The sequence below is a fragment of the Trichinella spiralis genome (assembly GCF_000181795.1).
Source record: "Trichinella spiralis strain ISS 195 chromosome Unknown Scfld6, whole genome shotgun sequence".
Taxonomy (NCBI): domain Eukaryota; kingdom Metazoa; phylum Nematoda; class Enoplea; order Trichinellida; family Trichinellidae; genus Trichinella; species Trichinella spiralis.
The window spans coordinates 2694707-2707005 of record NW_003526945.1 but is presented as its reverse complement, the minus strand read 5'-3'; the positions used below and the strand labels follow the sequence as shown (position 1 = coordinate 2707005).

At 35.2% G+C, this 12299-nt stretch overlaps 4 protein-coding genes across 4 annotated transcripts; all 4 read left to right on the top strand.

Moving 5' to 3' along the window:
• Positions 1–2037, top strand: Tsp_10676 (septin-7). Its single transcript, XM_003373629.1, has 11 exons — positions 1–120; positions 172–434; positions 495–595; positions 673–810; positions 867–984; positions 1045–1231; positions 1313–1364; positions 1421–1531; positions 1600–1678; positions 1744–1800; positions 1882–2037. The coding sequence occupies exons 1-11, from the start codon at positions 69–71 to the stop codon at positions 2035–2037; spliced, it is 1314 nt and encodes a 437-aa protein (XP_003373677.1). The 5' UTR covers positions 1–68.
• A 1718-nt stretch (positions 2038–3755) lies between these two features.
• On the top strand, positions 3756–7072 carry Tsp_10677 (WD domain, G-beta repeat protein). The gene is made up of 11 exons (XM_003373628.1): positions 3756–4185; positions 4795–4943; positions 5017–5306; positions 5359–5506; positions 5577–5640; positions 5725–5822; positions 5978–6235; positions 6304–6407; positions 6483–6646; positions 6729–6836; positions 6963–7072. The coding sequence occupies exons 1-11, from the start codon at positions 3756–3758 to the stop codon at positions 7070–7072; spliced, it is 1923 nt and encodes a 640-aa protein (XP_003373676.1).
• Positions 7073–8626: 1554 nt separating this feature from the next.
• Tsp_10678 (conserved hypothetical protein) lies at positions 8627–10379 on the top strand. Its single transcript, XM_003373627.1, has 7 exons — positions 8627–8762; positions 9247–9398; positions 9452–9566; positions 9638–9761; positions 9825–9975; positions 10039–10102; positions 10219–10379. Exons 1-7 carry the CDS (start codon positions 8627–8629, stop codon positions 10377–10379), a joined length of 903 nt encoding a protein of 300 aa, XP_003373675.1.
• A 108-nt stretch (positions 10380–10487) lies between these two features.
• Positions 10488–11681, top strand: Tsp_10679 (conserved hypothetical protein). Its single transcript, XM_003373626.1, has 6 exons — positions 10488–10511; positions 10567–10824; positions 10908–11011; positions 11171–11234; positions 11301–11408; positions 11532–11681. The coding sequence occupies exons 1-6, from the start codon at positions 10488–10490 to the stop codon at positions 11679–11681; spliced, it is 708 nt and encodes a 235-aa protein (XP_003373674.1).
• The last annotated feature ends 618 nt before the right edge of the window (positions 11682–12299 follow it).

Sequence of the window (12299 nt, the reverse complement as noted above, 5' to 3'; positions counted from 1 at the left end):
AGGAATTCGGGCGTCGCACCAAACCGTCCCATTATTTAGCTGAGAATAATCATATTTACAAACCTGGCATGGACACGCGAACAATAAGTCGACCGTCCATATGCGAAGAACTTTCTTCATGTATATTTTTATCTGTTTATTTATTGATTTAAAATTGTAATTTTTTTCTAGTTCACATGACATCCAATGGTCAGAGTCAGAAAGGTGGGAAAAAGTGGGAAAAGGGCGTGTCGCCAGCATATTCCGAACTGCGTGGCTTTGTTGGCTTTTCATATTTGCCCAACCAGGTTCACGGGAATGCGTTGAAGAAAGGTTTCGAATTTACCATCATGGTTGTCGGCGAAAGTGGCCTCGGCAAGTCCACTTTGCTCAACACACTGTTCATGGCTGACATCTACCCACCTGAACGAAAGCCTAGATCCAAACCCTTGCATGTAAGTGAAGACGTGGATTTGTGAAAGTGAAAATTTTTTTTTTCATTTTTCTCTTTTCAGATTGAAGAAAATGTCGTTCATTTGGTAGAAAATGGCGTCAAATTGGCGTTGACGGTAGTCGACACACCTGGCTTCGGTGATGCTATAGACAATAACAACAGGTTGTTGATGTATTTCTAAATTTATGCATTGTGCATTTTATTTCTCTCCTTGTTGTTCTTGTTCTTGTTGCTTTTAGCTGGAAACCAATTGTGCAATACATTGATCAACAGTATTTGAAATATTTCGAAGCAGAAACGAAAATCAACCGATCTGTCAATATTCCTGACCAGCGTGTTCACTGTTGTTTGTATTTTGTACCGCCGAACGGTGACGGGTAGTTGAGAATTTGGTTGTGGTTTTCAGTGTTATTTTTTTAAAAATCTTTTCTAGCCTCAAAGCACTGGATATCCAAGTTTTGCAAAAACTTCACGATCGTGTGAACATTATTCCGATCATCGCCAAGGCGGACACGCTTCTCCCGGAAGAATGTCAACGCATGAAGGAAACTGTATATTTCATTCTTTTCTATATTCCAATTATGAAATAAAATGGAAAATTTTAAATTCAGATTTTAAATCAAATCGAAGAGAATGGCATTCAGATTTATGATTTTCCCGAAACCGAATCCGGCCGTCCTGGTGAGCAGATGCTTTTCAAAGATCGACTTCCGTTCGCCGTTGTTGGCAGTTCAGATTTTTGCGAAATAAACGGCAAAAATGTTCGTTGTCGCAAATATCCGTGGGGTGTTGTGGAAGGTGAGGAAACGACTGCTTTTTTTTCTGCCCGTCTTTTTGCATAATTTATTTCAACGTGTTTCACTTGTTTGTGTGCTGTAGTGGAAAATCCGGAACACAATGATTTTACATACTTGAAAAACAGTTTAATCAAGTGAGTTGTTTGTTTGTTTCAAAATATGTTGGTTTTTCATCTGCACAATTTTGCAGAAGTTACATGCTGGATTTGGTGGATGTTACCAATTACGTGCACTATGAAAATTTTCGTTGTCGTCAAATGTTGAGCGCCTGCGATCATCACAACGCTAGCGAGTTGACAATGTAACGATGCAGTTTGTTTGTAAAATAGAGAAGCAACTTTCCATGTGTAGTAGCCGTTGTCATTCTAGGGATCCGTTTACGCAAATTGAAGAGGAAAGACGCCAACATCAACGTCATTTGGAAAAAATGGAAAGCGACATCAATCAAGTGAAGCAATTATATTGATTGATATTATCATTTACGTGAGAAGTAGTATTCGGCCATCATTTCAGGTATTTGAGCAGAAGATCAAAGAGAAGATGGAAAAATTGACAAAATTAGAAGAAGAGGTTGGTGTGGCTCATCGTATAAATGACATTCAAATCAGCTCTGTCAGTGTTGTTATTTTGGGCAAATTTGTTTGCTTTCAGCTAGCACGCAGAACGATGGACAACAACCAGCACTTGGAACAGAAACGAGCCATGATTCAGGAGAAAATGAAAACCCTTGCGGACGACAAGTTCCGCTTCAAAGAGGAACATCCGTCGTTCACGCATTCTGCCTCGGCCGACAGTTTGAAAGAGTAAGCGGGAAAATATATACTTTTTTTGTTTTAATAATGATAAAACATAGCTCAATTTCCGCACTGATTTCAGTCGATTGAGCTCGTACGCATCTCGCACGTTTCCAAATAGTTTCCGATTGTAAGTTGTTGCTTTCAAATTTTCACCCAGCAACCAACATTCGCAACTGCAGTTCAGGGTCGTTGATTATTTTATTTTTTTAATTTTTGCGCAATTATGCTACAACTGAAAAAAAGCACACGACGCACGAAATAATGGAAATTTTATTTTTTATTTTTGCTTTTCAACAAAATTATATAATTTTTGAACGACGATTTAACATCTATTAAAAATATTGAATTCTATTAGTGAATCTCACACGACACTGGCAATTTATGTTTTGAAAATTTGTGCCGTTTTTGGTTTTTATTGTTTTATTTTAGAAAGAAGAAACGCCATTTATTGTTCAACTGAATGCGATTATTCATTTACTGTGCGTAATAAATGAAGAAGCTGTGTGAAAACAAACAGTCAAATATTACAACCGGCTGACCGGCCGGCACCTGGCTATTGTGTTGGTGCATTCATTTGTAGTGTGATTTTTTTTAAAAATACCTTTTCTATCTTCTGTTGCGCAGTTACTCTTACTTTATTTCATTTCATTCATTTTCAAGCATACAGTATATTCATATTTAAATGGCTCATTCGTTCATTCACACACGCTGTTTTACTCTTATTATTATTATGTAGTATTTTTTTCAATAAGAGAAAAAACTGCATTTTACAAATAGGATGGAATAATTGGATTTACTTGAGGTAAACATGAACAAAATATAATGCTGTGTTTATAATGAAAAATTATGAATAAACATTATAAACAAACCGAAAAACGCGAAACATCTCATTCACAGGGTTAATTGGCACTTTGTTACAGTATGAATTTTGAAAGTAAAGGAGGATTAAAAAGCGTGCAGGTGATCATTCGTAAAATTGTGAGAAAAAAATTTGCGTATTTTTATAAATTATTATAAATTGTCATTTTTATTTATTGTTTGTATTATTTTGAAAGAAATGTTCACGGATTCGCTTGCTACTTACTATTAATGTTCAACCTTGTGATGAAAAATTTAGGCGAGACAACCAATGTTATTACGCCATAACTATGCAATCAGAAGCTATCCAATGAAAACTCCATTTTTTGCCAACCAATAGAAAATCATCCCAGAAAATTTTACCAAGAGAGAGTGTCCCGTGAAAATGGGGAAAAAATACAATACCAATTGTCAAATAATAAAATAATAAAAATTTTAACACGAATTTATTTTAAATTTATTTTTTAGAGGTATTTTTTAACAAGTTGATTTTGTATTAATTTTTAAACAATAATACCTGCTTTTCATTTTACACAGTAGATTACTGTCGGATATTCTCTCACCAGAACTCTGTCTGTATTGGTACGAGCAAGCGTGGGTCGTGCATATTTACAGCATTCAGAAATATTATTATTAATCAGTTTGCACGCGTAAAATTGATAAAGTTTCTTCTGCTGAAAAGTTTCGGACTTAATTGAAATTGAACGTGAAAGGTAAGCCTTTGAGAATGGTCAGGCGAGTCAAAAATCAACACAATATTGAATGTCACAATGAATCTCGACTGACATTCGATCTTATTTAATATATAACATGTTGCTGTTCTTTATATATATATTTTGTTCTTAACCATAGATTGACCGGTACTAAAAGATGGCAACTGGCGAGGACGAAAACTGTTCCACTCTACCTTCTGATGAGCATAACAGAGGATTCGACGAGGACGCAAATTGTTCCACTTCACCTGCAGATGAACATAACAGCAAATCTGATGAGGACGAAGACTGTTCCGCACCACGTTCAGCTGAGCATAACATCGGATTCGACGAGGACGAAAACTGTTCCACTCCACCTTTAGCTGAGCATAACAGAGGATTCGACGAGGACGCAAATTGTTCCACACCACGTTCAGCTGAGCATAACATCGGATTCGACCAGGATGAAGACTGTTCTACACCACCTTTATCTGAGTTTGACAGCGAATTCGACGAGGACGCAGATTGTTCCACTCCTACTTCAGTACTTTCTCCATTTCCTGAGGATCAGTTGAATTTTCTAATTTGGAGGTTTTTCAAAGATTACGGTAAGAACTGTGCACATTTATTTTAAGCAAATTTATTCTGGCCAACACTGAAATTCAGCTGACCAATTTTCTTGAATGTACTTCAATAAGACGTGTTCATTATGAATTATGTTTTATGAATTTAGTTTTCTCAGTATTTTATTGTTATTCAGTATATCATTTTTTTATTAGTAAATTAACCTCTAAATAGATCTGTCGATTGTTGAGCAAATTTTTAAGTTTGAAATTTCTTCTTACCCATTGCTCACTGCCATCGGTGCATATTCTGCATTGTGACCTGTGAATTAATTGTGTGTTTAAATTTGCAATTTTTTAAAAAATTATCAGTTATATTTTGAGGAAGTTTTTTAAACAGCCAATATTGTCATTTTTTTTCGTGTTTTTATTGCTAGTTAAGTAATTGGTCGGTTTTTCATTTGATAAACTTTCATCTTCATGGAATGAATATTTTGAGATCATTTATCGTAACTATTGCTTTCAAGCACGAATTGTCATCTTGCTGTGTATTTATGTTCTTTTTCATAGATTGCTGAAAAATTAAAACGTTTATTTTATTCATTTGTCTTTACTGTTTCAAACCGACATTGCAGTGTGGTATTCATTTTTCAGGCTATCATGTAACCGCAGAATTGTTTGCAGAAAATAATGCAGTGGAGGAAAATTGCGGCATAGAAGACTTGAGCATTTGCAAAGGAAGTTTGAAAAAACTTCTCGAGATGCTTCATTTCAAGTCTATTGTGGACGGAGATATTCCTCAGGTTGTGATCAGTATATATAAATGTGCAATGTAATTTTGTTATTTGTGTTTCATGTTTGAAGTTTTTCATTTAGGATGGCAATTTATACGATTTGGTACCTGGTGAATGTTTTCTATCCGAATCAAGTTCAAGTAGTACTGAGACAACTTCTGTTGACAATTGTAAATTTTGTAAAATGAAAGCGTTATATTCTGTTGTTTCACTTATTATTTATCCAACAATTCTATGTTGTTGTTGTTTTGCTTTAGCTTCCGAAGATTCATCATTTACAGTTGTCGAACTGAAATGTATCATGTGCACAAACTACAACAGCAGCATTTGCAGCTTGGATTGGAGTTTTGAAGAAGATTTACTGCTTACGGGGTTTTTCTTTTCAGCGTTGCATTAGCATAAATTATTAATTTTTTTTCAACAGATCTGCTGACAAAGTAGTGCGTTTGTGGAATTTGAAAGATAAAAAGGAAGAGACAAAAAATAGCTGTCGTGAGATAACTTGTTTTGAAGACGAAAATAATGGTGTAAATTTGCCTGTCAGTAATGGCGTCGTTTTGGTTTCGTGGAGTGTATGTTTTTGAATTTCTAGAGTAATGTTATTTGATTTGATTTGATTTGATTTTTTTATTTCCATTTCAGTCACAAGGAGATTTGATTGCCTCTGCTGACAGTAGCGGAAAAATTCGAATCTGTAAAAAGGATGGTAAATGAAAATCAAATTCTGTCGTCTAGCCTTGTTTTACTTGTTTGTTCGAGATTGTATGAATTGATGATCATGCATTTTCAGGCAATTTTACAATCAATTGCTTCAACGTTCCGGAAGACATTGCTATATTGAAATGGAATGCCACCGAAAGACTGTTGCTGACTGCTACTGTAGATGGGGTGAGCAATTTTTCCTCTATCCACAATACCTTCTCTCTTATATTTTTCTTACGCAGTTGCGTTGGTGTTTTTTTTAAACTTGCTTTGCCAAAAGCATGCATTTTCAGAGAATTGTTGAAATCCTTTAGTCTTCAACTGAAATAAATGTGTTCTAGGTTATTTCACTATGGTCTGCCAGGACGGGCGATTGCGTTGGGTGTTTCACGCCTTTTGAAGATGATGTAACCGACGCTGATTGGAAAGATGGCGCCACTTTCACCGCATGTTCCAAAGATGGAATGTTGTTTCATTGTTGTATCACCAGTACAGATGCGTCGGGTCCGTTCAACGGTCATGAAAATAGTATCAATGTGATCAAATGGGACCCAACTGGCAATATGGCAGCTACTGGTTCCAGTGATATGATGGTTAAGGTATGTTAAATGAATTGTTTTTGCAAAGAAATTGTCTGTAAATTGGTTTTATACACCATATTTCAAAGGTCTGGCGATTTGGAAATGAAGAATGCGTTGGTTGTTTGAAAGGACACACTGCCGAAGTGAACACGTTGGGTTGGCATAGTACTGATCAGGCAATTTTGGCAAGGTACATGTGATTTATTGTTGTGTGTTTTGCAATAATTTGATTTCTTTTTCTTTTTTTTATAATAAAATTTTTTAGCGGATCTGAAGATGGCCTAGTTTGTGTTTGGGATGTAATAAGCGCAGAAATGTTGCACATGCTAAATGGGCACATGACATCTCTGCGCATGGTTGCGTTCAGACCTGGGACCGACATGCTTATCTCTTGTTCATCTGACAGCGTGATTTGCTTGTGGAACGGCCGTGTAAATAAATATGACTCGTTGGATGCGAATTATGCATTGTTTTTTTTTGACCGATGTTTTGTTTATTTGAATAATTTCAGAATGGGAAGCGGTTGAGAAAGATTGGCAATGGAGACAGGGCCACGGTGAACGTCATGATGTGGAACCGAAGTGGTCAAATGATTGCTGTTGGCAGACAGGATGGAACGGTTATTTAACATTTTAATTTTTGCTGACAAATTTATTGTGGTTTAATTTAATTTTTTTATTTCTAGCTCGAAATATTGGAAGTGAAGAATTTCTAGTTGTTTCTGTTTATTTCTTTCAAATCTTAGTCATTTGGAATTGTCGTATTGTAGTTTTCTTATTAACCGTTAATTTTCCAATGCACGTACGTTGTGGTGATGATTATCGTATTGAAAATGTGAAGTACTGTTTTGCGTGACTGACGTTGTTGAAGCGTGCATTCAATAAATGAACTAGTGAATTTAATAAATGAATTTATTTAAATTTTCATTTACCAAAGTTTTTACAGTACACTGCAACTGTCTGTTGTGCAGTTATTTTAGCAGTGTTGTTCATGACAGGTTTGAAAAATTGAAATTGGCGTTCATTAATTAGTTGGCTTAAGCGTCGACCTTGTCCGTCGACTCAACAAACAAGCAATCTGATCACAGTTTCCAGTTGAACGGTTGCAAAGAACAATTGACGTATATCATCACTTGTTGTGCAATATAGAAATTGCTTGTTGAAAATTCACGGCGATCACCATTGTTTTGAAGAAATGGGACAGTTAGTTTATGAAATACAAACTGAAGCTAACTGTAAACTAATCAAATTTAAAAGGACACACTGTTGTTGTATAGGTTTTGTAAAGATTCAAAGAGGAGAAGAGAAATTGAGGCAAGGGCGAACATTATTATCAACGAACGAAGAAAAGAGTTGAAGAATAATATATATACTCCATTTAAAGAGAATAAACTTTAATGTACCTAAGGTTCGGTTAGGATCACGTTATCTTGGAGAGAACCTGTAAAAGTCTATTCTAAAGTTCGTACAGCTCTTACAGATCAACAACTGAATATATATATATGGTAAAAAGACAGCAGCTCTGGACAAGCTTTTTCAGCTGCAATCATAATTGACAAAATTTCATTCACCGAAACAAAAATGGCTTAACGTGGCTCAGGTGCGTTTCCTAGTAAACCTAGCTGCTAGCAATACTGACCTCCAAGAATGTCGAGTATTCACACACCAGTTATACGACATCACTTGGTGGCTGGTCAGTTTGGACGTTTTCCCTTACTGGCATATTGTTCGACTCAAACCATTATATGATGTGGTTTATTTATTTATTTATTTATTACTTTTTGTTTGGTTTTGGAAACAAGCACACATTCAAATGACACAAATTGATAATTGCCTAGAGAATGGAACAAGCACTCGGTAGTGCTATATTTTTCAAATGTTTGTTTCTCAATGTGAAATAAATGCAAAATATTGAGAAAATTCATTAAAATAACGATAATAATTTTGCAATGAAAAAATTTTAAACCGTATAATTTTCGATTTATGCTTTTCTGAAAAGCTGTACCTTACTGTCATTGTATTTATACTTAATTTTTTTTATTGAAAATTGTACTGTATGTTTGTTTCATTTAGAAATTGCGAAGTTGACGAAAGTTTTTTATTTGCTTGAAAACTGATATCTACTAATTAATTGATAATTAGTTATGAAAGTTGTTAAGTAAATAAATTTTGTGAAATTATTATACTGTATTATAACTTATCTTTCACAGCGTACATTTGTAATATGGTACTTTCATGGCTTTTTATTGGCAAGTTATTATGTTGTCTAGATGAAGCGCTGCGCACTTAATTGTCTTTTTTCATTATTAAATTATTTAATACGATTTCAATTTTATTTTATTGCTGTAATCTGTTAACTGTTGTATTGAATAGTAAGTGAAGTACACTTGCGTAGTGTTGTTAGGCCAGTATGGAAACAGAAGAAACGAATGTTCCTGAACCAGTTGTTGTTCCTTCTAGAAGGCGTATTCCTACACTATGGATGGAATCGCCAATTCGAACCGAAGATTTGCATTACTTAGTCTGGCGTTTCTTGAAAGATACAGGTAAAGTGATTGAACTTCAAAGCACATAATTGCGTCGATGTTGTTTCATTTGTCGCCCACCTTCACGTACAAATTTAATGCTTTTTTCTTTTACATTAAGGTGCTGAAAATTAAATTTTAATCAATTAATAGCATTGTTAAAATTGAAGTGTTTTCTCATTGATGTTCTTTATTATCAATGATTCAAAAAAGGTGGACATGCAATATTCAGTTGTTTTGCAAAAGTATTGTTTTGAATATTATTGAATTTTACGAAAAAAATTACAGAAATTTGTTATGTGATGCTAAAACATTTGAAATTGTACCAAGACAAGACTGTTTTTCTTATTCTGCCTAAGTGAACGTGCGCTAATTAATAATCATAATAAAAATAAATGTATGAGCTAGCATTTGCAAGTTCAAGATTATTTGTGTTAATAAGATAAAATTATGCTGTTTCTCTGCCGTGATGGATTTTTATTTTGTATTTGCATTTCATTTCCAGGGCAGCACAGAATTGCAAAGCAGTTCGAATTGGAAAGTCAAGTGTTGTGTTCTACGCTTGATTCAGAACTTCCGTACGTTTGCTTCGGCAGTATGGAGATACTTATGGATGCGCTGCACAAAAAGTGTGTTCAAGATGGAGATATTCCAGAGGTTTGACTGTGAAAATTATTTTATGTATGCATAAATTTATTTCACATGTTTAGATGGGAAGTTTGTTGGAACTAGTGCCTGCTACACTGTATCATCCGTCTGAAGTTGCCTTGTCGCCGGATACTGATTCGTCTCGAAGTGACAGTCCGTTTGATCATATGTTGCAAAGTAGGAAATCAGTCGGCTGGTTGTTTTTTGGAGGTGAAACAAAATTGCAAGCAGTTGTATTTTAGTTACAGATATACGACCGATTAACACGTGCAAATGGGGTATAAAAGTGTTGAAAATTTTGAGCAAGGTGGGCCATAATTCAGATGTTTCTAATTGTGCCTGGAATCCGAAAGAAGATTTCTTACTTACAGGGTTTTTGTTATTTATTTTTGTGAGCTTCACTGTGTGATTGATGCTTTACTCTGATTTAAACAGATCTGTGGACAAAATAGTGCACTTGTGGAATTTGGAAAATGACATTACCAACGTTGATGAAAACTGTGTTTTGGCTTCTTTAGATTTGACGACTCTCCAAGTTACAGACTGTCGTCATCTGTTGCCAGATTTGACGTTTGTTGCGTGGAGTGTAATGCAGTTTCTATTATTTACTTGTTTGTTTGAAACCCGTATGTTATGCATTATTTTGTAGCCCGATGGTGACACTGCGGCCTCAGTGGGACTAGCTGGACAGTTCTGTATCTGGAAACGAGATGGTAATTAATCATTTTCTGTCATTACAGTTATTTATTTGGTCTAAGGATAAATTTGTGTCTGTCTGTGTGTATGTGCTTCAATGTCATTGTCACAGTTTGATTTTGGTTTATTATAGGATCTTTCTTGTTCACTTGCACTCATCCGACCCATTCCATTTTATTATTGAAGTGGAGCACGGATGGAAAGCATTTGCTGACTGCAAGTTCCAATGGGGTCAGTATGCGTCTTGTCTATCTGGGATATAAAATTCTACAAGAACATTGTAACGTAAAGTGAAACAAACAAAAATTGTAAAATGAAAGGCACTCTTTCTTCCAATATATTGTTTTATTGATGATTTATTAGTTTAATTTTGTTTCAACCATATTTATGATTATTCAAAAAATGGAATACAAAGCAGCACGAGATGTTGGGCGAGATATAACCAGACGTGGCAAGAGAAGTCGATTTTCTTTTTTTGTAGATCATAGTGATTTGGACTGCCAGTACAGGCGAGATATACGCAGATTACGGACCATTTTCCACCAGCGTGACGGACGCGGATTGGAAAGATGACAGTACATTTAGCGTTTGCTTTGACAATGGAACACTTTTTCACTGCTCGCCGACGGATCCGTTTGTAATGTCCACGTTCGAAGGTCACCAAATGCGGGTGAACATGATCAGATGGGATCCCGCTGGCAAGATGATGGCAAGTTGTTCTGATGATCGACTAGTCAGGGTGAAGTTTTTGAAACAGTTTTCACTGTTATGGTTTTTGTTCTTTATTTAATGCATACATCTATTTTAATAATTCATTTTCAGATTTGGAGGCTGAACAGCCAGACGTATGACTTTTCACTATGTGGTCACACTGCAGAAGTGGACGTGCTCTGCTGGCACGACACGGACAGGGCAATTTTGGCAAGGTTTTTGTTCAAATATTTTTTGGGATTCAACTTTTAATTGCATGTATATTTTCACAGCGGCTCTTCTGACCAGTCGGTTAGGGTGTGGAATGTAAATCGAGGCGAAATTTTGTACGTTTTCTCGTTTCACACTAGTCCAATATGTACGTTGGAATTCAGACCGGGCTCTGATATTCTTGCCTCCAGTGGATTGGACAATAGGATAATGTTGTGGAACGTGAAAGTGCGTGCAACATATGCAGTTTATTGCTTTGTTTTATTGTTTCCTTTTGCAAAGAAAAACTTTCAGGTTGGTGGGATGTTAAATGAGATTGAAAATGATGATCAAAAACGAATCTACGAATTGGCATGGAATCGCAACGGAGAAAAACTGGCCATCGCAAAAGCGGACGGCTTGGTAAGCAACATTTATTATTATTATTATTGTTATTGTTCTTTTCACTTTTCAAATCTTTTGAATTTTGTATTATTTGAAAATTTATTATTATTATTATTCTTTTGAAAATCAATCAGATCGAAGTCTTTTACGTCGAATCAGACTAGTGAAATTTGGAGTACGCCGTGTGGGAATAGAATTTTACAACCAACAACCGTCATCGAATATCGATTTGTACAACAGCAGTCGGCAATACCGCACAACTCATCGCATCATTTTCTTGCAGTTCTGTGACGCCCCTTACAACATGTTCAACAGCAGTTTTCAAATCCTTCATATGCAATATTCACCCTAGAAATATTGTCATTTATTGATAAGTGAAAGTAAAAGATTATAATATAGCGACCGATGAAGCTAAGTACCGTGAAATTTAACTTCTACTTCATATGTTGCACTTTTTTACAAGAAAGTATTATGTAATTTTTTATACATGGGAAAGTTGCACATCTGCAATTTTCAACTAAGCTGTAACCGATTTTAATCATGTGTAATGTATTTGAACGTCTAGTAAAGATGCATTCCGAATGAGAAGCCACAGACAATATGATACTTTTCGATAATTCCTATTTCTCAGCTGTACAAAATCAAAACTTTCAGTCGACAGTAGATTTTAATTTAAAAAGTGGGTTGCACAAATGAAAATCAGGAACAACTCCTTTTAAAATAAATTCCTCTTTGCTAGTGAAAACATTCATAGTTCCTAAGTTAAATAAAAGGTTTGCCTCTGGGGTAGTGCAATGTATTAAAGAATTCTTTCTTCATAAATGGAAACAATATCGGGCAATAAACAGATACTATGAAATATTTTTAATTGATTATTTAATAAGATATTTGACAGAATTGCTTGTTTGT

Bases quoted from the DNA above. Each gene is read 5' to 3' on its own strand.
- Tsp_10678 (XM_003373627.1), top strand. From the start codon at position 8,627: ATGGAAACAGAAGAAACGAATGTTCCTGAACCAGTTGTTGTTCCTTCT. The intron at 8,763-9,246 runs GTAAAGTGATTG...TTTCATTTCCAG, and splicing joins GCGTTTCTTGAAAGATACAG to GGCAGCACAGAATTGCAAAG. The intron at 9,762-9,824 runs GTTTTTGTTATT...TGATTTAAACAG, and splicing joins GAAGATTTCTTACTTACAGG to ATCTGTGGACAAAATAGTGC.
- Tsp_10679 (XM_003373626.1), top strand. From the start codon at position 10,488: ATGGAATACAAAGCAGCACGAGAT. The intron at 11,235-11,300 runs GTGCGTGCAACA...AAAAACTTTCAG, and splicing joins TAATGTTGTGGAACGTGAAA to GTTGGTGGGATGTTAAATGA. The intron at 11,409-11,531 runs GTAAGCAACATT...ATCAGATCGAAG, and splicing joins TCGCAAAAGCGGACGGCTTG to TCTTTTACGTCGAATCAGAC.
- Tsp_10676 (XM_003373629.1), top strand. From the start codon at position 69: ATGGACACGCGAACAATAAGTCGACCGTCCATATGCGAAGAACTTTCT. The intron at 1,365-1,420 runs GTGAGTTGTTTG...ACAATTTTGCAG, and splicing joins TTGAAAAACAGTTTAATCAA to AAGTTACATGCTGGATTTGG. The intron at 1,532-1,599 runs GTAACGATGCAG...TTGTCATTCTAG, and splicing joins AACGCTAGCGAGTTGACAAT to GGATCCGTTTACGCAAATTG.
- Tsp_10677 (XM_003373628.1), top strand. From the start codon at position 3,756: ATGGCAACTGGCGAGGACGAAAACTGTTCCACTCTACCTTCTGATGAG. The intron at 5,307-5,358 runs GTTTTTCTTTTC...TTTTTTCAACAG, and splicing joins GAAGATTTACTGCTTACGGG to ATCTGCTGACAAAGTAGTGC. The intron at 5,823-5,977 runs GTGAGCAATTTT...AATGTGTTCTAG, and splicing joins TGACTGCTACTGTAGATGGG to GTTATTTCACTATGGTCTGC.